At 48.5% G+C, this 22,862-nt stretch overlaps 1 protein-coding gene across 3 annotated transcripts in view; it reads left to right on the top strand.

Moving 5' to 3' along the window:
• Nucleotides 1–21,949, top strand: part of SETD2 (SET domain containing 2, histone lysine methyltransferase) — a 63,463-nt gene extending 41,514 nt beyond the window's left edge. For 2 of the 3 annotated variants that reach the window (XM_081344180.1, XM_081344181.1), the window contains 9 exons: nucleotides 9,645–9,693; nucleotides 10,324–10,483; nucleotides 11,850–12,531; nucleotides 13,070–13,204; nucleotides 14,065–14,204; nucleotides 14,382–14,493; nucleotides 17,322–17,402; nucleotides 19,395–19,496; nucleotides 20,261–21,949. In XM_081344180.1, the coding sequence (XP_081200306.1) occupies nucleotides 9,645–9,693; nucleotides 10,324–10,483; nucleotides 11,850–12,531; nucleotides 13,070–13,204; nucleotides 14,065–14,204; nucleotides 14,382–14,493; nucleotides 17,322–17,402; nucleotides 19,395–19,496; nucleotides 20,261–20,422 (1,623 nt within the window). In that variant the 3' untranslated portion in view covers nucleotides 20,423–21,949. Of the gene's footprint in view, nucleotides 1–3,292; nucleotides 3,573–9,644; nucleotides 9,694–10,323; nucleotides 10,484–11,849; nucleotides 12,532–13,069; nucleotides 13,205–14,064; nucleotides 14,205–14,381; nucleotides 14,494–17,321; nucleotides 17,403–19,394; nucleotides 19,497–20,260 lie in introns of those variants that run through there. The other variant, XR_014028537.1, reaches the window with a different exon arrangement.
• The last annotated feature ends 913 nt before the right edge of the window (nucleotides 21,950–22,862 follow it).

The following is a 22,862-nucleotide window of genomic DNA, read 5'->3' as shown; positions in this document are numbered from 1 at the left end:
AAGTCGCTTCTCGGCAGGACAGAATTTGGGTTCCTGCACAGTATAATTAATTAATTAATGACCAATTAGTGAATTAATAATTTTAAGTTTGAGCAAACTTGGATTTTCAGCAGGTTAATTTCCGACAGACTGGAAGCCTTCCCATTAGAAAGTGGATTTTCTTATGCCAAAGTAGCTGTGGATTTACTGACCAGTGCAGTTAGTCCTCGACTTAACAATTGTTCATTTAGTGACTTTGAAGTTACAACGGCACTGAAAAAAGTGACTTATGACCGTTTTTCATGCAGCATCCCCGGGCTTCGTATGATCAAAATTCAGAAAATTCATGACGGTCCCAGGGTCGTGTAAATCCCCCTTTTGTGACCTTCTGGCAAGTCGTGTGACTCACTTAACAGTCCCAGTGATTCACTTAACGGCCGTGGCGAGAAAGGTCATAAAAACGGGGCAAAACTCACTTAACAGCTGCCAGACTTAGCAAGAGAAACGTTGGGCTGAGTTTTGTTTGTAAGTCGAGGGCTTCCTGTAAAATGTGAAATTTTATCAGTCAAATTCCGGTGCCCTTTGAAATGTGTGAAGGGACGTTAGAAACCTGTTTTGCATTTTCAAGAATAGCAAGATTCAGCCTAGCAGAAGGGTTGGTGATGTACCGTTTCTGAGTTGTTAGTAACTTAGCCCAGGGGGGGGAAAAGGAAAAAAATATGGGAGTCGTAAAAAGGAGAAGAAAGCCTTGTAGAAGAAGAGAAGCAAAAGTTACAAATCTCCATAGCAGTCATTCTAAACCTTGACATGTTTAAGAGGGGTGGGCGGCTGGGGGATTCTGGGAGTGGAAGCCCACCTGCCTTTAAGCTGCCGAGGTTGAGAAAAGCTGCTCTAGCTAGTAAGCGAAGAGGGGGAGGAGACCTTAGCGCAATTCATTCTTTCTTACTCCTAGTTGCATTTTTGCTCCAGTATTTTATTTTTTGCGTCTGCAATATTGGTTATATATTCAGGGACCCCCTGAAGCTACGGTCCTGTCTGGAGTGGAATAGAATTTATCATGTTTTGGGGATAGGTTGCTTCTGACATGAAAGGAGGGCACATTAAGTGCTTTAAGGAGAAAACTCTGCTGCTTAAAGTGTAGTTTGTCGAACTATACTGGGTCTTTGCGCCTTAGCGTGTCTTCTGTGCATGTTTAATTCGTGTCCCAGAATTCCATGCGTCAGTCTACACCCCAATGACTTGGCAGGGAAGAGAGAGAGAGAGAGAGAGAAAAAAAAAACCTAGGTCTGAAATAAACTTCTAAATGCAGTTTAATGATTTTGCAGCTTGAGAATTGACAGTTTCGGTATGAAGTCAAGCACAGAAAAATACACATACAGTTTTTGCTTAGATCTTTTAGTGTTTCTTTTTTTTCCTTCCCCTTTTGGGGTACCTCTGATTCTTGGCTCAAATTTGGCCAGCTCTGGAATCATTCTCTGTCCAAGGTTACCACTGCAGATCTTAAAGCTAAACCGAGTTTACTCTTTTGATGGTCACATAGCTGCATTCAGGAAGCATTTTAAGGGGCTGATTTTGGATATACAGATTAATGAGATCTCCAAAGTAGGATCCCCCTGCATGGCCAGCCATGTATCTGAAATCTTACATTCTCATATTTCCACACGTGGGAATATGTTGTGTTTCCATGTGTGGGCGATTTCAGATCTCGCCTATCCGTTGTCATGGCATTAAGAGTTATCTGCTTCTGTCTTGAGTTTTCCAAGAATTTAATGTAAGATCATTAAAGAGGAGTCCGACATAGAATTAATAGAGCAATTTCCCAACAGTGAGAACACTTAATCAGTGGAATTAATCAGCTTGCCTCCAGAAATGGTGAGGGCTCCATCATTGGAGGTTTTGAACAACAGCCGTTTGTCTTGGAGGGAATAAGGGCTCCTGCCTCATTAGGGGATAGGACTAGATGACCTCCAAGGTCCCTTCTAGCCCTTGACTCCCATGTTCTAAAAGATTGGGCAGCCATTTGCCCAGGATTTCACAGTCCCTATACGGCCTGTGTAGATAACTTTTATTTTTAAAGGCAACTGATTTTTGTCTTTTTTAAAAAAATCTGCATATGTGTGTGTGTGCATGCCTACACACCTTCACAACTCTTGTGGTTCATCCCTCCACAACAGCCCCAGTTTATTCTGGAAAAAATGACTGGCTGGTCTTGACCGTTGCAGAAACATCGCTCTTGACTCCAGGTTGAAAGCAGTACCGATAAAACGACCTATTTTTTCTTTTTTTTCTTCTTTTTTTCTTTGTCCTGATGAAAAGTAGGAATGCAGGTAGTCCTCGACTTACAACCATTCGTTTAGTGACCGTTCAAAGTCACTAAACAGCCCTGAAAAATTTGGCTGGTGACTGCTTTTCACCCTTAGCGACCGCTGCAAGCATCCCCATGGGTCACGTGATCACAAATTCATCCACTTGGGAATTTATTTACGACGGTTGCAACGTCCCCGGAGGGGGGGGGGAGGGAGTCACGTGATCCCCTTTTGCCACCTTCTGACAAGCAAAGTCAGTGGGGGAAGCCAGATCCACTCAACGACCGTGTCACTAACTTAGCAACTGCAATGATTCACTTAACAACTGTGGCAAGAGAGGTTGTAAAATGGGACAAAGCTCACTCAACAGCAGTCTCGCCTGGCAGTGGAAAATTTGGGCTCCGTTGTGGTCGTAAGTCGAGGACTATTTATCTTTTTTATGGCCAGACACTCCCCCCCCCCCAAAAAAAAAAGCAAAGCTATCGAAAAATACCTGGAGGAAAACCCCAGTTGCATGGCCAGAAGTGAAAGCAAGAAGGTTCATTCAACGGGTTGAGTGGTCTACGGACCTTCTCCGTAGTCCAGGTCACGGTTGTCTCAAAAAAAAATGCTTTTTTTCCCCCCTCCAAAAGGGCAACTGGCCTTTCTTGGGCTTGTTCGTTTTCCCTGGCAAACCTTTTGCTTCTCATCCTTCTTCCGAAGAAGCTTCTTAGGGGGTGAGAAGCAAAACGTTTCCAGGGAGGGAAAAACAACAAGGCCAAGAAATTCCAGTTGCCCTTTGGGCGGGGAGGGTGGGTGGGAGGTGGGCAGGGGCAAAAAAAACCCCACGGCCTTTGGGACAACGGGCGGAGCCTGAGCGCCACGCAAGCGACGCGCCGGTCCTTCCCTTGAGCCGTCCCACAGGAAGCCTCGTGGGGGCGGGGTGGGGCCTGGAAGCCGCGTCCCCCCACCCCCAGCGTCTTTGCTCTGAGCCCCTCAGAGTAGTAATTGCAACCATTTCCATCCAGCTTCTCAGGGCAGCAAGGACCTCCTTAACATCCCCAGCTGGCCCACCACTCCCATTTTCAACTCCGTCCTCCGGAAGAATGGAGAACCCCGTGGAAGAGAAAAAAATCCCAGCAAGATGGTTGGCAACCTGGCTGGTGCATGAGCAAATAGGCTGAATTAAGCCTGGAAAAGCACAGAGGTGGCTAACTCTTTGAGGCCGACGTAAATTTGGGGGCGTCCGGCAACGGATGACGCCCGGGGAGCAGCCCCACCTTATTCCTGGCGGGAGAGCCGGATCGTGTGAGCTATTCCGTTTTATTTTACACACCGCGCACACACACACTTCTTCACACGCCTCGCCCTGGCTCGGCGCTTCGAGGGCTTCGCCGGCCTGAAGGCCTCGAACCCCCAAGCCAGGGTCCATTCCAACACAAAATCCACCTCACACACACCGGCACAGCACACGCAGACTGCAAAAGGAAAAAAAAAGTACGTTTTCAGCACAGGTTTTATGCACCCTTTTCCCGCCAGCAGTGGGAAAAGGTGCATGGCTCACCCCGTGCTGAAAACGGACACCGTTGCGCTAACAAACCGTCATCGCCTTTCTTTGCGCGGCTCGTGCGAAGAGCCGGAACTGGGGATGTATGAGTGACAGGTAAGTCTCGCGTAAAGACGGACCGCGAAGCAACCCTGTGGGAAAGCGTCCCAACGTCTTTAAGGTAGGATGAGTAATGATTCCATCGCTGGCCAGCTTCCCAAATTGGCAAAACCGACAATGGTGGTTTGCCGTGAAAGTGATCTGGGTGGGAAAGTCTTCACTGCCCCACCATCCCGAAGGCCAAGAGCGACTTGACCTCTGTCAATAAATATGTGCATTATTTAGAATTAAATAAATCGTGGATTGATAGATCCTCAGTCAGTTGTCACTTTCAGCTATTTATGTTGGGTTTGTTTTTGGGGGGGGGTTGACTTCTGAGTCAGTATTGTGGCTGTCTGGACATGGCCATACAATTTTCTTTTTTTTGGGGGGGGGGTGTTTGGATTTGAGAAGGGATGGGATAGAATCGAATTGAATAGAACAGAATATGGAATAGAATAGATAGAAGGGAATGGAATAGAATAGAAGAGAAGAGAAGAGAAGAGAAGAGAAGAGAAAATAGAATAGAACGGAAAATAGAATAGAACAGAACAGAGTATACTGAATATAGAATAGAATTAGAATGAAACAGAATATAGAATAGAATAGAATAACAGACTTGGGAGGGACCTTGGAGGTCATCTAGTCCAACCCCCGACTCATCGAGGAAACCCTATACCATTCCAGACAAATGGCTGTCCAGTCTCTTCTTAAAAACTTCCAGTGTTGGAGCATTCACAGCTTCTGGAGGCAGGTTGTTCCACTGATTAATTGTTCTAACTGTCAGGAAGTTTCTCCTCAGTTCTAGGTTGCTTCTCTCCTTGATTAGTTTCCATCCGTTGCTTCTTGTCCTGCCTTCAGGTGCTTTGGAGAATAGCTTGACTCCCTCTTCTTTGGGGCAGCCCCTGAGATACTGGAACACTGCTATCATGTCACCCCTGGTCCTTCTCTTCGTTAAACGAGACACCCCCAATTCCAGTAATAATATAAAGTTGGAAGGGACCTTGGAGGTCATCTAGTCCAACCCCCTGCTCAGGCAGGAGACCCTGTACCATTCCAGACAAATGGCTGTCCAGACTCTTCATGAAAAACCTGCAGTGACAGAGCACCCACAACCTCTAGTGGCAAGCTGTTCCACTGGTTAATTGTCCTCACTGTTAGGAAGTTTTTCCTTAATTCCAGGTTTGCTTCTCTCCTTGATGAGTTTCCATCCATTGTTTCTTGTCTTCTGGGGCTTTGGAGAAGAGCTTGGCTCCCTCTTCTTTGGGGCAGCCCCTGAGATATTGGAAGGCTGCTATCATGTCCCCCCTCGTCCTTCTCTTCATTAAACTAGACACACCCAATTCCAGTAATAATATAAAGTTGGAAGGGACCTTGGAGGTCATCTAGTCCAACCCCCTGCTCAGGCAGGAAACCCTATACCATTTCAGGCAAATGGCTGTCCAGTCTCTTCTTAAAAACTTCCAGTGTTGGAGTATTCACAGCTTCTGGAGGCAGGTTGTTCCCCTGGTTAATTGTTCTGACTGTCAGGAAGTTTCTCCTTAGTTCCAGGTTGCTTCTCTCCTTGACTAGTTTCCATCCGTTGCTTCTTGTCCTGCCTTCAGGCGCTTTGGAGAATAGCTTGACTGCCTCTTCTTTGGGGCAGCCCCTGAGATACTGGAAGAGTTGCTGTCATGTATCCCCTAGTTGACTATTGTCTGCTTGCTAGGGCTGACTGGCCCAAGGCTATCCAGTTGGTGTTGTGTCTAAGGGAGTACTAGAACTCCAAGTCTCCTGGTTTCTGGCCAGGTGCCTTAAGCTCCTAAGGAAGGGCAAGGAAGGAAAAGAGGAAGGGAAGGAAAGAGAAGGAAGAAGGTAGGAATAAGCAAAGAAAAAGGGGAGGGAGGGACAGGAACAAAGGAAAGATGGGAAGGAAAAGGAAGGGAAAGGAAGGAGAAGGTGGGAGGGAGGAAGTGAAAAAGGAAAAGGGGAAGGAGCGAGGAAGGGAGCAAAACAAGGGACATGAAGGAATGAGAGGAAGGAAGGAAGGAAGGAAAGAGGCAGGGAGGAAGGAAGGAAAAGAAATGAGAGAGGGAAGAAGGACGAAAGGAAGGAGAGGAAGGAAGGAAAATGAAGGGACAGGAAGGAATGAGGGGAAGGAAGGGAAGTAAAAGGGAAGGAAGGAAAAGGAGAGGGAGGAAGGAAGGAAAGGAAAAGGAAGTGGCAGGGAACAAGTAAGGAAGAAAAAGAAGGGAATGTAGGAAGGCAGACACAAGGGACAGAGGAAGGAAAACAAGAAAGAAGGAAGGGGAGAGGGGGAAAGAAGGAGAGGCAGGGAGGAAGTAAGGAGGGAGAGGAAGGAGGAAGAAAGGGAAGGAAAAGAAATGAAGGAGGCAGGAAGGGAGGGAAAAGGAAAGAAAGGCAGGGGAGAAGGAAGGGAGGAGGTGGAAAAAGGCAGGGAGGGGAGAAGGGAGAGGAAGGAAGAGAGGAAGGAAAGAAGCGGAATACGGAAGACAAGGAAAAAGAAGGGAAGGAGAAAGGAAGGAGAGGCAGGAAGGAAGGAAAAGAAAGACGGGAGAAGGAAGGAAGGAAGGAAAGGAAGGAAGGGGGAGAGGCTTGGAGGAAGGAAGGAAGGAAAGAAGAAGAGGGGAAGAAAGAAAGAAAGAAAGAAAGAAAGAAAGAGACACGCTTTACAACCGTCTGCCTTCGTGCGCAGAGTCCATTATTACGGTCCTAACCTGAGGACTGTCTCTCGTCTGATAAACCTTTCGATCCACGTGCCGAGTCTGTTAACGGAGGAAAAAGAAAGAGGATAAAAGCAAAGGGGCGTTTTGCACTCTTTTCCCATTGTCCCTTTTTAAAATGCAGGTCCGTAGTGAAAAATGGGATGATGATGATGATGATGATTATTATTATTTTGTCCTTTCCCCCCCCCCCCCAAAAGCATTCTCCTAGACCAGGGGTGTCAAACGGCCAGACGCGTCGCCAGGAAACCACCCCCCACCCCGTTGCCGGCAATGGTGGGGGGAAAAGCTCCAATATGTTGTGCGACGTCATGTGACGTGGCGAGTCGAACTTGTCTATCCCAGACCGTGGGAAGTATTTCCCTCTGCCCCCCCCCCCCGGTCCAATTTGGCTGGGTGGGCAGCCTTTTTGCTTGCAAAGTAGTCTTTCTTTGGGAACTCTTAAAAACATTTTTAGTTTTCACACTTAGTAAAACATGGTTACTGGAGAGGGGGGGAAAATGTTAGTTGGCCGTTTAATAAGGACAGAAGGAATTGATTATTTAGGCCTCGCCCTTTCATGCAGCTTCATAATCATGAAACTTATTCATTACTGATTGTAAGTTTTATATTTTCCACCGTGGCTTGTAATAACACGGACTGACAGATTTAACTGCTGCAGGTAGTCCTCCATTTATGGCCACAATTGAGCCCAAAATTTTCCGTTGCTAAGCAACACAATTATTAAGTGAAATTTGCCCCATTTTACAACCTCTCTTGCCGCAGTTGTTAAGTGAATCGTTGCAATTGTTCAGTTAGTAACAAGGTTGTTAAGTGAGTCCAGCTTCACCATTGACTTGTCAGCAGGCTTGCCAAAGGGCATTACGTGACCCTGTGAGCGTCATAAGTACGAGTCAGTTGCCAACCGTGAAAGGGGATGCTGCAGTGGTCCTAAGTGTGAAAAAGGGTCATAAGTCACTTTTGCCTGTGCCGTTATAACTTCAAACGGTCACTAAACAAACAGTTGTAAGTCAAGGATCAGCGGTATTTGAAACCAGCATTGCAGTAGGTATATTAGGGAAGGTAGCATTGCGATGGAAGTGCTAATGTTTTGTTTAATAACACGGCACTCATTAATTTTTGTATTTATTTAGAAAACTTGTAGGACCTTACAGAATGTTCTGTACCAGCCTGCTACCGGCCCTGCAGAAAAGGCAGGGACAACCCCTTTACAAACGGCAAGAGGCTGGAATTAAGCCTGCCAAATTTATTAACATAAAACAGAGCAAAACAAGACACCAACCATGAAACAGGAGCTATGAAACAGGAACTATTCAAGTAGTTGCCTTCCTCTGTTTACTCCTGATTGACTGCCTCCTGCGTCGGGCGTCCTTGAACAGGGCCAGCTGTGGGTCATCTTCATCCACACTGTCAGGCTCACACAGCTGGGTCTGCGTCCTGACCAGGTGGGAGGGGCCTGGCTGAGGGCTCTCATCAGCAAGCTCTTCAACACCCCCCTCCTTCTCTGAGTCGTGGGACCCAAATGCCGAACCCACAGGCTGACCCTGAATCACAACACAGAAATAACACTCCAGTGTGAAACCCACCAAACCCCCACCAACAACTTGATGGGTGGGGGACTGCTGCATATCTCCCTGGGGTCTCCTGGTCTTTTGGGAAAACCATGTTTTCAGAGACTCTGAGAAGAATGTCAGTGTGGGCACCGGTCTTACCTCTTCGGGGTTGATGTTCCACAGGGATAAGTCCCATCAGATGGGCCTCCTTAAGAGGGGACCCATAACATCTCCTGACCCCCTGCTCTGATGGGTAGAGTGGATGTAACTGGGAGAAGATGGTCCTTCAAAGAACAGGGAGGGAGCCAACATGGAGAAGGCGCTTCTTGGTCCCACCAGGTGGACCTCCATAAGAGAGGTGACCCGTAACAGCTCCTGCCTCTCCACAGTGGTGGGTCCTATGGAGGTAACTGGGAGAAGATGGTCCTTCAAAGAACAGGGAGGAATCCACCACAGAAAAGGCCCTTCCTGGTCCCAACAGGTGGACCTCCATAAGAGAGGGAGCCATAACATCTACCTCTCCACCGTGGTGGGTCCTGTGGAGGTACCTGGGAAAAGATGGTCCTTCAGGGAGGGAGCCACCACAGAGAGGGCCCTTCTGGGTCCCACCAGACGGACTTTCTTAAGAGAGGGAACCAACAACTGGGGCGATGTTCCTCGTCTTGCACATGGGAATTTATTCATCACTTTGTGGCTTAATTGAAATCATGGTTTTCTTATCCATACTAGCTCATAAACATACCGTCAACCTTGCAACAGATCTGGCCGAAGCCGTTTCAGTTGTTACAAGATAGGAAAGTTTCCGATTAGACTAAACAGTTTTCTATCCTGTGGGAACCAAGGTCGTTTTTGTTTCCCTCAGCTGTGGAGGATGATCCTTAGTATTAGAAAGCCCACCTGGGTGTGTTACTGGGAAACGTAGTTGATTGCGTGGCCAATGGGAAACTCAAGGCTTGGCGTTCTAATTGGCCTCATCTGCCGGGCCATGACGCAGAGTCCCCGATAGCACGTGTAGGAGGGAGAATCTCCAGGCCCTCCGGGAGGCCCATGATTCACTGTGGAGGATGGCGGGTGTGCTCCAGGATACCTGGCGGATAATAGATGGGCTGCAAAGAATCAGGATCAAGCTCAGATTTTGAAAGTTGTGGAGGTGAACACTTTGACTCTGGCAGGGATTGTGATTCCTTCTGATTTTTGTATAACCATTCACTCTGTTGGTGTTTTTTGTTATTTTTATTATAGGACATGTTTTATTGTATTTTATGATACTGTATTATGACATGATATATTTACATTAATTATAATATGTTATATATTATGTTATAATATGTTATATTACATTACAATATTCCGCATAATATGTTATATTATAACTATTATTGTATTTTATATATTATATATCATATCGTTAAGACTAGATTGCTGGTCTTTACTTACCCTTTGGGGTTTTTAATTGTAGGAGGTGTACCGGATCCCGAAGAAGAGTCAAGTGGAAAAGGAGACCAGTGGTAAGTATGCCAAGAGATCGCTTTTTGAAGCCTTCCAGACTTGAATGCTTCTTAACTCTGGCAGCTTTAAGATGGATGGACTCCCAGGATTCTGGGCGCTTGTAAGTTCACCCGCCTCCAAGCTGCCAAGATGGTGAAGCACTAAGTTATAATAGGCTCACAGTCAGGGCTGGAAGACATATGGAGGCCATTGTGGAAGAGGATAACGGCCCTCTGAGTGACTGATTGATTGAGACGGATGGATGGGGGTAGGCAGGTAGGTGGGCTAGGTACATAGGTAGTTATAGACAGACAGACAGACAGACATGTGCGGGTAGGTAGATACGTACGTACGTATGTATGAGAGAGAGAGAGGAGTGGAGAGGGAAATTAAATGTTTGTAAACACTAACGATCCTTGTGCTTATTGATATTCCGAGCTGCCCAGATAAGAAAAAAAAATGTGCTTTTATGAAAATTCATTTTATTTGTTTTACTTATTAAATTTGTTTGCCACCCATCTCCCCCGCAAGGCAGTTTGTCAGGTGGTAGATTTTTCTTTGGTTTTTTTCCCACCTCGTCTCCCAAGTCTGGCTAGATCTGGGCTTGGGGTAAACGAAAAGTCCCTCCTTTGCTCTCGCTTTCTTCGCAGAGCACGGGAGAGAGGCGGTGGGCCGAGACACCCAGGGCACCCCCAAAAACCAGAGCAGAGAACGTGACCCCGAAAGGCAGAGCAAAGAGAAGAAAAAGCGGAGAGACTCCTTGTCCCCCCCATCGGCCTACGAGCGAGGCACCAAGCGACCGGATGACCGGCAAGTTGGGAATGGTTGAACCTGCTTTTCTGTTTTAATGTTTGCAGGTAGTCCTCGACTTACGACCGATCATTCAGCGACAGCAGTTGTGACGGCACTGAACGAAGGGACTTGCAACCCAGGGTTAAAGTTACGACCCGTTAGTTTAATAGGAGGGCCGACTCTTGATCATGTAGGCACCTCGCTTAACGACTGCAACCACTGAGCGACTATAATGGGCAGCCTCGTCGCAGTCATTAAGCGAGGTAGACAGGTGACAGCCTCACTCAACGAACAGCCTCCATTACAGTCATAACTTGAGGAATGTCTGTACTGCTGCATAGAAAAAAGGTTGAAATTAAGTGTGGGGGGAGGGCGGGAGAAGAGGGCTTTTTAATTCATTTTTAAAATGTTTTTATTTTATACTGTCCACGCGTCAAGACAACCGTCCTAAAAAAAACATTTAGTAATCCAAATAAAGATTTTTTAATACTAAAAAAAAAGCAGATTGGGGAAAAAAAAGGAATAAAATTGCTAGCACCCAACAGGAATCACTGCTCGGGAAGAATAAAAATTTAAAAATGCCTAAAATACTATTTAATCACTTGCAAAGGCTCCGTGTGAGCTTAGATGGACTCCAGAAGATGGTGGAGGACAGGAAGGCCTGGAGGAACGTTGTCCATGGGGTCGCGATGGGTCGGACACGACTTCGCACCTAACAACAAAAGACTGCGTGGATTTAAAAATATTAACGATGGCCTCACTGGACCAGGCCTGCAAAAGTCGACACAAGGAGGGCACCACAAAACGACTTTGCCAGGACACCTCCTAAAATACAGGGAGTCCTCAACTTACAACCACAACTGAGCCCCAAATTTCTGTTGCTGGGTGAGACAGTTGTTAAGTGAATTTTGTCCCATTTTACGAACCTTCTTGCCACAGTTGTTAAGCAAATGACTGTGGTTGTTAAGCGAATCCAGCTTCCCATTGACTTTGCTTGTCAGAAGGTCGCAAAAGGGGATCGCATGACCCCGGCACACTGCGACCGTCGTAAGGATGAGTCAGCTGCCAAGTGGCTGAATTTAGATCACGTGACCCTGGGGATGGCCGTAAGTGTGAAAAAAACCCGGTCATAAGTCACTTTTTTCAATGCCGTTGTAAGTTCCAACAGTCACTAAGCAAACAGTTGTAAGTCGAGGACTACCTGTATTATGAGTCTTGGAGTCCAAAAAACTGTTCAAAACTTTTCCACAAGGCGCTTTGGTCTTGTGGATACGCTGCTGGCTAGGCGCCCGTGAGCTCCAGTCCCACCCGACTCGTGGCACACGGCCATCTCGCACCGGGACTCTCAACCCTCCCGTTTTCTCTCCCCCCTCCCCCGCTGCAGCTACGACACGCTGGCCGCGGGTTCAAAGAAGAAGGCCCGGCTGAAGGACCGCAGCAAGCTGTCCACGGAAGAACGGCGGAAGCTGTTCGAGCAGGAGGTCGCCCAGCGGGAGGCGCAGAAGCAGCAGCAGCAGCAGCTGCAGAGCCTGGGCATGGCTTCCCCCCTGCCGTACGACTCCCTGGGCTACGGGGCCTCCCACCCCCCCTTCATGGGGTACCCCCCGGGTTACCCCATGCAGTCCTACGTGGACCCCACCAACCCCAACGCCGGCAAGGTGCTGCTGCCCACGCCCAGCATGGAGCCCATGTGCTCGCCAGCCTCGTACGAGCCCTCGCAGACCCTGGTGGGCCACGCCATGGAGCCCAGCCTGGCCGCTTCACAGCCCGTGCCTGTGGTCCAGCACGTGGCAGCCCCCTTGGAGGTGTCCACGCCCCAGTACGTGGCCCCGAGCGACCCCATGGTCCACCAGGAACCCAGCGTGGCTGTCTTGCCAGTGGCAGCACCGGGTCCGGTCCAGGGACAAAGCTACGGCATCTGGGACTCCGGCCAGACGACCGTGGCCGTACAGCCCCCTTACTCTCCGGCCCAGTCCCAGCCCGCCATCTACTACCAAGGACAGGCCTGCCCAGCGGTCTACGGCGTCACCTCGCCTTATTCGCAGACCACACCGCCCATCGTGCAGGTAATCTCGCCAGGGTGAAGGCACGGCAGGACTGGGCGCGATCCTCTCGCCTGGGTGGCCTTTCGGGGGGGGGACACTCAAAACGGGGCTGACCAGTGCTATAGGTTGTCCTCGACTTACGAACACAACTAAGACCAAATTCCCATCGCTAAGCGAGATAGGGGGGAGTCGTGCACTGATTTTTCTGACCTTTTTTTTGCCACTGTTGTTAAACGAGTTCCTGTCTTTAAGTAAGTCACATGGTCGTTAAGCAAATCCACCTTCCCCCATTGACTTGGCCTGTTGGAAGGTCGCAAAAGGGGATCACATGACCCTGGAACACTGACTGTCATAAATACGAGTCAGTTGCCAAGCGTCCTAATTTTGATCACGTGACCATGGGGGTTGCTGCAACGGTCCTAAGCATGGCAAAATGGGTCATAAGTTGCTTTTTTTCAGTGTGGTTGTAGCTTTGAGCGGTCACTAAATGAACCATTACAAGTCGAGGATGACCTACAGGCAGACTAATCTTTGGAAATGGCTCTTCTGTTTCTTGCAGAGTTACGCCCAGCCAAGTCTTCAGTACATCCAAGGACAACAGATTTACACCACCCACCCTCCCAGCGTGGTGGTGCAACCCACAACTGCCGTCACCACTATTGTCACCACCGGGCAGCCGCCGCCTATCCAACAGGTAGAGATGGGAGGAAGCTTGTTCGTTTCATGCCTTGGTGCTGACAGGCTTGCGAGATTGTGTGCCACTTGGGAAGGATAGTTTCATCCGTCTCCATTGCCGTTGTTAAGCAAGGACTTGGTGGGCTGTTGAACGAGGACCTCACAGGACAAAGAGTTTCTGATTTCCCGCCGTCTTCCCCATTGACTTTGTTTATTGGAAACCCAGCCGGAAAAGTCACACGTGACCTTGGAGACAGCTGGAAGTGTGGAGTCGAGTTGTTCAATGACATTGGCTCAGCGCTGTCAGAAGTTCAGATGGGTGGTTGTTAAATGAGTAGTTGTTAAACGAGGATCCTCTGTCTGTCTGCTGGAGAGTCTTACTTCCTAATCTGGTCTGCTTTGTAAATCGGGCAGTGGCCCATAGAGCAGAAAGTGGCTTTTGCAAACCTCTGCTTGGAGAGGCGTGGACTTCAACTCCCAGAATTCCCCAGCCGGCCGAGTCAAAGTCCACGCATCTTCAAGGGGCCAGGATTGAGAACATTGCCTTACACGCTATTGAGTAAAGTGTTTCGGCTTACGCTTCCCAGCAGGGGAAATATTCCTGAAAAGCTTCTGTGTCCTTTTTTAAGTGTAAAAGCAGGCTAGAAACATGGAGGTTTTGGAAGAAGATTGCTTTGCAGATTGATCTGTTTACTCTTCCCTTTTCCTCTCTCCCTCTCTTCCCTCTCTTCTCCCCCTCCCCTCCCCTCCCCTCCCTCTTCTCTCTCTTCCTTTCTTCTTCTCTTCACTTTCCCATTTTTACCTCTCTCCTCTCCCTTTCCCCCCTTCCTTCCTTCCTTCCTTCCTTCCTCTTTTTTCTCCCTCCCTCCCCCCTTTCAGCCAGAAATGGTGGTGGCCAACAACCTCTTGGACCTGCCTCCTCCCTCTCCTCCCAAGCCCAAAACCATCGTCCTGCCCCCCAATTGGAAAACGGCTCGCGATCCCGAGGGCAAGATCTACTACTACCACGTGGTCACCAGGTAAGGCAGCTCCCTCCGGCCTCTGATCCAGGGAGGGGACCCGGCCGCGGACGCTTCGCTGTGTTCTGAGCCCCCGTCTGGGCCTGTGCCCGAAGACCCTCCACCAGCACAGGCAGCGGCGTTGTGTGTTTCAGATTGTGTTTTTGGAGTCCCGGACTGACTCTCCTCTTTGTGCAGGCAAACCCAGTGGGACCCACCCAACTGGGACAGCCCTGAAGATGACGCCAGCCTGGAGCACGAAGCCGAAATGGATCTTGGCACACCGACGTACGACGAAAATCCCATGAAGGTGAGTTGGAGCGAAGCTCCCCCTGATAGGCATTGTGCAGATTTTCTAATCCGAGGAGTTCTCAAGTTACAGCCGGCAGGTTTAGGGCCCTCCGTTCGGACGCACAGTGGACCCGGAATAGGGAACTTACGGCCCAGATTCAAAGTTACGATGCCCAGAAACGGAGAAGTTGGAGATGATGGAGACTTTTTTTTTTTTTGGTAAAAACAAATAATTAAAACGGATTAATATATTTTATTGTATTATTTTAATAAATTAAAATAGTAATTAATATTTTTAAAAAACAAACAGGAAATATGGCAAATTACAGATAATACTCGATTTACGACAGATTTCCCCCCCCCCCCAAAAGTTAATTTGCAACCCAATTTTCGACATCCGCCTCCCATCCCCCGCAGGGTCCTTGAACTGGGCCCTTGGCGCTCGGTGACACAAATATACTAATCACCGTTTGCAGCATTTTGCAAACGTGGGACCATGTTTTAATGGCAGTTTTTTTCTGAAAATTAGCAGTTACTTCCGATTTTCATGCAAAATTGCACCCTTTGTAGACCGTTGGCTCGCTTAATGGCTGCTCATTCATTTCATGACCATCAAATATTCACTTAACGACTACCACTAATAAGTCAGAAAATTGGAACATCGTATGCTTTATGAGCATTAGGACCTACGACGATAATGGGGAGGCTCCATTACAGTCGTAAGTCAAGGACTATCCGTAGTGTGAAAATTTGTGCTGGTGATGACCTATAAAGCCCTACATGGCTTGGGTCCGGGATATTTGAGGGAACACCTGCTGCTGGCATCAAGTTCCCTTCGTCCAGTGCGCTCCCACAGGGAGGGTCTTCTCAGGGTGCCACCGGTAAAAGACTGCTGGCGGGTAACACTCAGGGGGAGGGCCTTCTCTGTGGGGGCGCCTGCCCTCTGGAACCAGCTGCCTGTGGAGCTCAGGACTGCCTCCGACCTTCGGTCATTCCGCCGGGACCTGAAGACCTGGCTCTTTGAGCTCTCTGGCCCAGGCTGAGAATTTTTAATTTTAATTTTAATTGGGTTTTTTATTTTTTCAGGGATTGATGTCATTTTTTAAATTGTTTTTAACTTTTGTATTCCTTGTTTTAAATACCCTGTAAACTGCCCTGAGTCCTTTGGGAAGGGCGGTATATAAATCGAATAAAAATAAATAAATAAATAAATAAATAAATAAAAATAAATTCCATAGAATTAACTACTTGAGTTATAAGAAGTAGGTAGGTAGCCCGGTCGTAGGTTGTTGCAGTTAAAAGTCAAGGCATCAGATGAACCCATTCTAAGTTACAATGGATGTTAATCAAACAGCGTGGTCATTAAGCGAAACAATGCGGTCGCTAAGCGAAACACCGCCGTCGTTAAGTGAATCCACTTTTCCCAACGGGAAACGAAACCAGAAGTAAACACTGGAAAACGGCCAAAAAAATGTTGCAGGGAGGGAGAAAGAAAGGAAGGACATAAGGCAGAAAAAGGAAGAAGGGAGGAAGGAAAAGAAAGAGAGGAAAGAGAAAGGGGAGGTAGGAGAAAGAAAGAGAAAGGAAGGAAGGAAGGAAGGATGGATGGAAGGAAGGAAGGAAGGAAGGAAAAGGAAGGAAGGAAGGAGAGAGGGAAGGAAGGAAGGAAGGAAAAGAAAGACACTGCAAACACACACACCGTAAAGATGAGCTGGCTGCTGAGCACTCAGAATGCAGTCCTTGTAGGGTGTGTAGTTGTGTTCAAAAGGAGCCATGAAGAGCTCTTGGGAGGTAGGTCATAACGTCAAGTGAGGACTACCAGTAAAGTCTCCTTGTAGAGAAAACATAAATACGGAACTCCTCTAGGTGCTGTCTAAGCTTTGCGAGTCTCCAGCCTTCACAACCTCGCGACTGGTGGACTTCAACTCCCAGAATTCCCCAGCCAGTAAGGTTGACTGGGGAATTCTGGGAGTTGAAGTCCACAAGTTGGGACGCCCCGCTTGCCACTGAGCTTCCGCCATAGGGATCGTTGAGGCTCTGGTTTTGCCCAGGCGTTTTTGTTTTCGGTCACAGGCACCTCCCCCGCCTGGTTTCCTGTTGTACTTCCTCCAGATTGTTCTGTACCAGCCTGCTACCGGCCCTGCAGAAAAGGCAGGGACAACCCCTTTACAAACGGCAAGAGGCTGGAATTAAGCCTGCCAAATTTATAGCTACAAAAACAAACAAGACACGAACCAAGAAACAGGAGCTTTAAGAAACACGAACTATCCAAGCGGTTGCCTTCAGCAAACCAGCCCTCCCAGACATTCCCCTTATATAGAGTTCAGGGCGTGGCTTCTCTCTGCCTCCTTCCGAGGTGCCCCATTGCCTTCCTCTGTTTACTCCTACTTGACTGCCTCCTGTGTCGGGCGTCCTTGAACAGGGCCAGCTGTGGGTCATCTTCATCCACGCTGTCAGGGTCACACAGCTGGGTCTCCGTGGTGACCAAGTGGGAGGGGCCTGGCTGAGGGCTCTCATCAGCAAGCTATTCAACACCCCCCCCTCCTCCTCTGAGTCGTCCGACCCAACTGCCGAACCCACAGGCTGACCCTGAATCACAACACAGATATTTAAAAAATGGAAAATGCAAATAAATGAATAAGCCACGAAGTAACTGATTAAAGAGTTGCCTGATAGGGGAGGTGGGTAGCACAAGCATTTAATAATAAAAAATAATAATAAATTCCCAAAGCAAACAGTCATGAATCTCTGGCTTCTCTGCTGCCTGTTCCTCCTTCGTTATTATTTGCACGACACAACATTTTTTTTCCCTATAATGATTCTCCGATTGTGTCGGTCTCTTCCCAGTCTTCCAAAAAACCCAAAACAGCCGAAGCGGACACTTCCAGCGAACTGGCTAAGAAGAGCAAAGAGGTCTTCCGTAAAGAGGCGAGTTCGTTTTCCTTATCGATTTTGTTGTATTTTTTATTTTATTTTACTTATATCCTAACTTCAGTATTTTTTATCAATAACTAAAGATGGCGAACGGACCCAATGCACCTTCCTCATCCCATTTTCCCCACAACAACAGCCCTGTGAGGTTGGCTGGGCTGAAAGAGTGTGACTGGCACAAAGTCACCCAGCCGGCTTTCGTGCCCAAGGGCAGGACTAGAACTCCCAGTCCCCTAGTGCAGGGATGGCGAACCTTTTAGAGACCGAGTGCCCAAACTGCAGTCCAAAACCTACTTAGGTATCTTCGGGTGCCGGGTGGGCGTGGCCGCGGTGGGAACGGCAGACTGGGTGGGACTAAAAAGTTCGATCAGTCAATTACCACTTTGTGAGATCTTTACCCCCCCTCCTCCTCCACAGAAGTTGAAATTGACTGATTGAACCTGGGTGTTTTTTCTCTTTTTGGAGTTTTTTGCACATGGCGGCGGAGGCCTAAAGTGAAAAGGTTTTATAAAACCCAGCTGAAGGCCTAGGACTTGGGCGATGGTGCGCGTGCTCACAGAGAGTGCTGTGCGTGCCACAGGTTCACCACCATGGCCCTAGTGAATGACCCAAAGTCACCCAGCCGGCCTTCGCGCCCAAGGGCAGGACTAGAACTCACCGTCTCCTGGCCATTGGCCCAAAGTCAACCAGCTGGCCTTCCTACTTAAGGGAGAACTAGAACTCACCATCTCCTGGCCATTGGCCCAAAGTCACCCAGCCGGCCTTCGCGCCCAAGGGCAGGACTAGAACTCGCCGTCTCCTGGCCATTGGCCCAAAGTCAACCAGCTGGCCTTCCTACTTAAGGGAGAACTAGAACTCACCATCTCCTGGCCATTGGCCCAAAGTCACCCAGCCGGCCTTCGCGCCCAAGGGCAGGACTAGAATTCGCCATCTCCTGGCCATTGGCCCAAAGTCAACCAGCTGGCCTTCCTACTTAAGGGAGAACTAGAACTCACCATCTCCTGGCCATTGGCCCAAAGTCACCCAGCCGGCCTTCGCGCCCAAGGGCAGGACTAGAACTCGCCGTCTCCTGGCCATTGGCCCAAAGTCAACCAGCTGGCCTTCCTACTTAAGGGAGAACTAGAACTCACCATCTCCTGGCCATTGGCCCAAAGTCACCCAGCCGGCCTTCGCGCCCAAGGGCAGGACTAGAATTCGCCATCTCCTGGCCATTGGCCCAAAGTCAACCAGCTGGCCTTCCTACTTAAGGGAGAACTAGAACTCACCATCTCCTGGCCATTGGCCCAAAGTCACCCAGCCGGCCTTCGCGCCCAAGGGCAGGACTAGAACTCGCCGTCTCCTGGCCATTGGCCCAAAGTCAACCAGCTGGCCTTCCTACTTAAGGGAGAACTAGAACTCACCATCTCCTGGCCATTGGCCCAAAGTCACCCAGCCGGCCTTCGCGCCCAAGGGCAGGACTAGAACTCGCTGTGTGACCAGCCTAGCTGCAGGGATTCTGCCAGGGCTGCCTCTCGACTCAAATCCTTCGCTCCGTGGAACTACAGATTCGGTTCTTTTGCGGGGAGAGAAGTGAGCGCAGTTCATTCAGGCACGATCTGAGGCAAAAGGCAGCAAAGCCTCAAATTGGACCAACCCCAAAATCCCCCACCCACACACACACACACACACACGCACCCCCTCGCATCCAGGCAAGCGGGGTTCACACAAGGGGCAGAAATGGTTTTGGGAAAGCCTTGGCATCCCTCAGGTGTCCTGGCAAAGCTTGAAGGAACGTCCCAGAGCTTCTCCCCTGCCCCGGACCGGCCACCACAGGGTCACTTCACAACAGCGTGAATGTTGGGCTTCCATCCCTCAGGGACTACCAGTGCATTTCTTAACCTGCAGAGCTTCATATTCCTCTCTCTCTCTCTCTCTCTCTCTCTCTCTCTCTCTCTCTCTCTCTCTCTCTCTCTCTCTCTCTCTCTCTCTCTCTCTCTCTTCCCCCACCAGATGTCTCAGTTTATTGTGCAATGCCTGAACCCCTATCGCAAACCTGACTGCAAAGTGGGGCGCATCACCACAACGGAGGACTTCAAGCACCTGGCACGCAAGGTGAGCGGAGAGCCTCCCCAGACACACACACACACACACACATGTTTATGAGGCATAGATGGCATCTTGGCAAAGGGAGGGTCGTCAAGCTCTTTCTTTCTTTCTTTCTTTCTTTCTTTCTTTCTTTCTTTCTTTCTTTCTTTCTTTCTTTCTTTCTTTCTTTCTTTCTTTCTTTCTTTTTCTTCTTTCTTTCTTTCTTTCTCTTTCTTTCTTTCTCTTTCTTTCTTTCTTTCTTTCTTTCTTTCTTTCTCTTTCTTTCTTTCTTTCTTTCTTTCTTTCTTTCTTTCTCTTTCTCTTTCTTTTTCTCTTTCTTCTTTCTTTCTTTCTTTCTTTCTTTCTTTCTTTCTTTCTTTCTTTCTTTCTTTCTTTCTTTCTTTCTTTCTTTCTTTCTTTCTTTCTTTCTTTCCGAGATTTATAGAACCTTCTGGGTACAACGGACATTCAAGCCGAAGCCTAGAGACGCATCTCGGTGTCCTTCCTGCCTGCCGGGAAGATGCATCTGCCCCAGATTCAAGTTCTGCCTACAAAATCGGGAGGGCTAAGATAATCTCTACCAAGGAAGGAAGGAAAAGAAGAAAGGAAAGGGAAGGAACGAATTACTTCCTCTCCTCAAACACTGCCCCCCCCCCCGAGCGCTGATGACGGTCGTGAAACATCTGTGAGGAAACCACCCAGCTCAGAGAGCACCAGGGACCCTGCATTTGAACTACAAAAGTAATAATTATGTGGCATTTCTTCCTTTTCCCTTCTCTCCCCCCCCCCAGCTCACTCACGGTGTGATGAACAAGGAGCTGAAATACTGCAAGACGCCCGAAGACCTGGAATGCAACGAGAACGTCAAACACAAAACGAAGGAGTACATCAAGAAATACATGCAGAAGTTTGGCACCGTGTACAAACCCAAAGAAGACACAGACATGGAGTAGGATAACGTGCATATGTATAAAGGTTCTTAGGGTTCTCCCCTTTTCTTGGGCAGGGTTCAAATACCGTTGTGGGTCTGAATACCCAAAACACAGATCTGGCCACACCAACGTCTCCTTTCCAAGCTGAATTTGGAGGCCGGCGTAGCGGAAACGGTGGCAAGCAAAATGTGTTTGCACAGCCCCAGCTGCTCACAACCTCCTCCTCACTCTGCAAATCAGACCCCAAAACTGACCACTAGGGTGGTGCTTCCCGTGCGCAACACAACGTGTGAGTCCATCCCCTCTCCCCACTGAAAATCTGTACAATATTCTATGTGAATATATTGAATTCCTTGATTTCCCCCCCCTTCCCTTCCCTCTTTTCGTTTGGCCCGGCCTCTTTTCTGCAGCCCAACACACCTGTTGATATCATGGGAACACACTTTGTAAGAATAGTTTTGGAAAAAAAGAAAAAGAAAAAAAAAGAGGAGGGTTGGTTATTTTTTTTCTTCCATTTTTGTTCCCTTCGGATTTTTGAGTTTCTTGTTTCCCCCCCCCCCATTGTTCTCTGCAAGTTTTCATGTGTTATCATGTAAATATTTGCAAAGAGGCCAGCTCAAGGTTTTCAGGCAGGCCCCGCTCTCTGTTGATAAGATTAATTTTACTGCTTTAAAATCATTTTACTTTCTCCAATTTTTACGGAAGTTTTTATGTAAAAGGAAAAAAAATTAAAAAATTAAAGAAAACGGCAATGAAAGAAATGCAGAAAAAGCGAATTATTTTACACCCCCCTCCCCCACTGGAAGTCAAGTTACCTTGAGGTAGATGGGCAGTCTATAAATTTTGTTAAATTAAATAAATCGGAACAAAAGTTGGGAAAGGAACGGTTCTACAGCAGGGGTCTTCCAACTTGTCCCTTTTATGGTGGGTGGACTTCAACTCCCAGCATTGCTGGCTGAGGAATTCTGGGAGTTGAAGTCCACCAGTCATAAAAGGCCCAAGTTGGAAGATTCCCCTGGTGTGGATCTAAGCCTGCAGTTTCATCAAAATGGCCGACTGAGGAATTCTGGGAGTTGAAGTCCACCTGTCACAAAAGGGCCAAGTTGGAAGACCCCAGAGGGCCTGGATCCAAGCTTGCAGTTTCATCAAAATGGCCGACTGAGGAATTCTGGGAGTTGAAGTCCACCAGTCCGAAAAGGGCCAAGTTGGAAGACCCCAGAGGGTCTGGATCGATGCCCGCAGCTTCATCAAAATGGCCGACTGAGGAATTCTGGGAGTTGAAGTCCACCCGTCATAAAAGGGCCAAGTTGGAAGACCCCTATTCTACAGCAACTTATGTTTGGTTGTTTAGCAGCTATTTAAAGTTATGACAGGTCACCTGGAGGATACCTACTGCCTGGATTGAAATTTATGATGGTCAAATGACCACCTGTTGGGCAATCAGCAACTGACCTGCATTTATGCTGGTTTGCAGCACCCTCCATACACACGACCCTGTTTTATAACAGTTTTGCTCAGTGAGTTTTGCCTCATTTCATGACCTTTCTCGCCACAGCTGTGAATCCCTTCAGTTGTTAAATTAGTCACGGAGTTGTGAAGTGAATCTGGCTTCCCCCATTGACCTTGCTTGTCAGAAGGTCGCAGAAGGGGACCACGTGACCCCCAGGAGACACTGCGACCGACCGTCATAAATGCAAGACAGTTGTCAAGTATCTGGATTTTGATCACATGACCACAGGGATGCTGCAGTGGTCATAAGTGTGAAAAAGGGTCCTTAAAACAGTCCATTTAGTGACAGTTCTAAGTTACAACGGCACTAAAAAAATGATCGTTTTTCCACACGGGCCGTTGCAACATCCTTGTGATTCACTTCACAACCCCGTGACTAATTTATCAGCTGCAACGATCCATTTAAGAAGAAGTGTGGTAAAATGTGGCAAAACTCCCCTTTTAACAACTGTCTCGCTTAGGAACGGGGTGGTTTTGGGCTCCCTGGTCGGTGGTAGGACTGCATGCAGATTGGGCCGGCCTGCACGCAGTGCCCAGGTTGGCCTGCAGGGGGCAGAGTTGCCTTGAATGAGGAGGCTCATTCGAGGCATTTATGATGGTCGGTCCGTCCTTCCCTGGGCAGGGGAGGGCCCCTGCGCCCCACTCCCTCAGAAGGGACCCCCCTGGCACCTAACCATCATCACACACACACCTAAAATTCAGACATCCTTGGGACCCCCTTTGAGCAGCCATCTTGAAGGGGGGTCCTAGACTGGAGTTTCTCAGCCCCATAGCTTCAGAAAGCTACTGAGTGCTCCCGTGGGGTGCCTCCTTTCGCCCAAATGGCCTTCAACCTTCACCCCCCTCCTTTCTAGCGTTGGTGACGTTACTTAGCTGGGCCATTACAACATCTGCAAAAGACAGTCCTCCTCCTCCTCCTCCCTTCCATTACTAATGATCTTCCCTAGTTGAG

The sequence above is a fragment of the Vipera berus genome (genome assembly GCF_964194415.1).
Source record: "Vipera berus genome assembly, chromosome: Z".
In the NCBI taxonomy this organism is placed as follows: domain Eukaryota; kingdom Metazoa; phylum Chordata; class Lepidosauria; order Squamata; family Viperidae; genus Vipera; species Vipera berus.
Note: the sequence above shows the minus strand (reverse complement) of the source record. Positions and strands in the feature narration are given on the sequence as shown.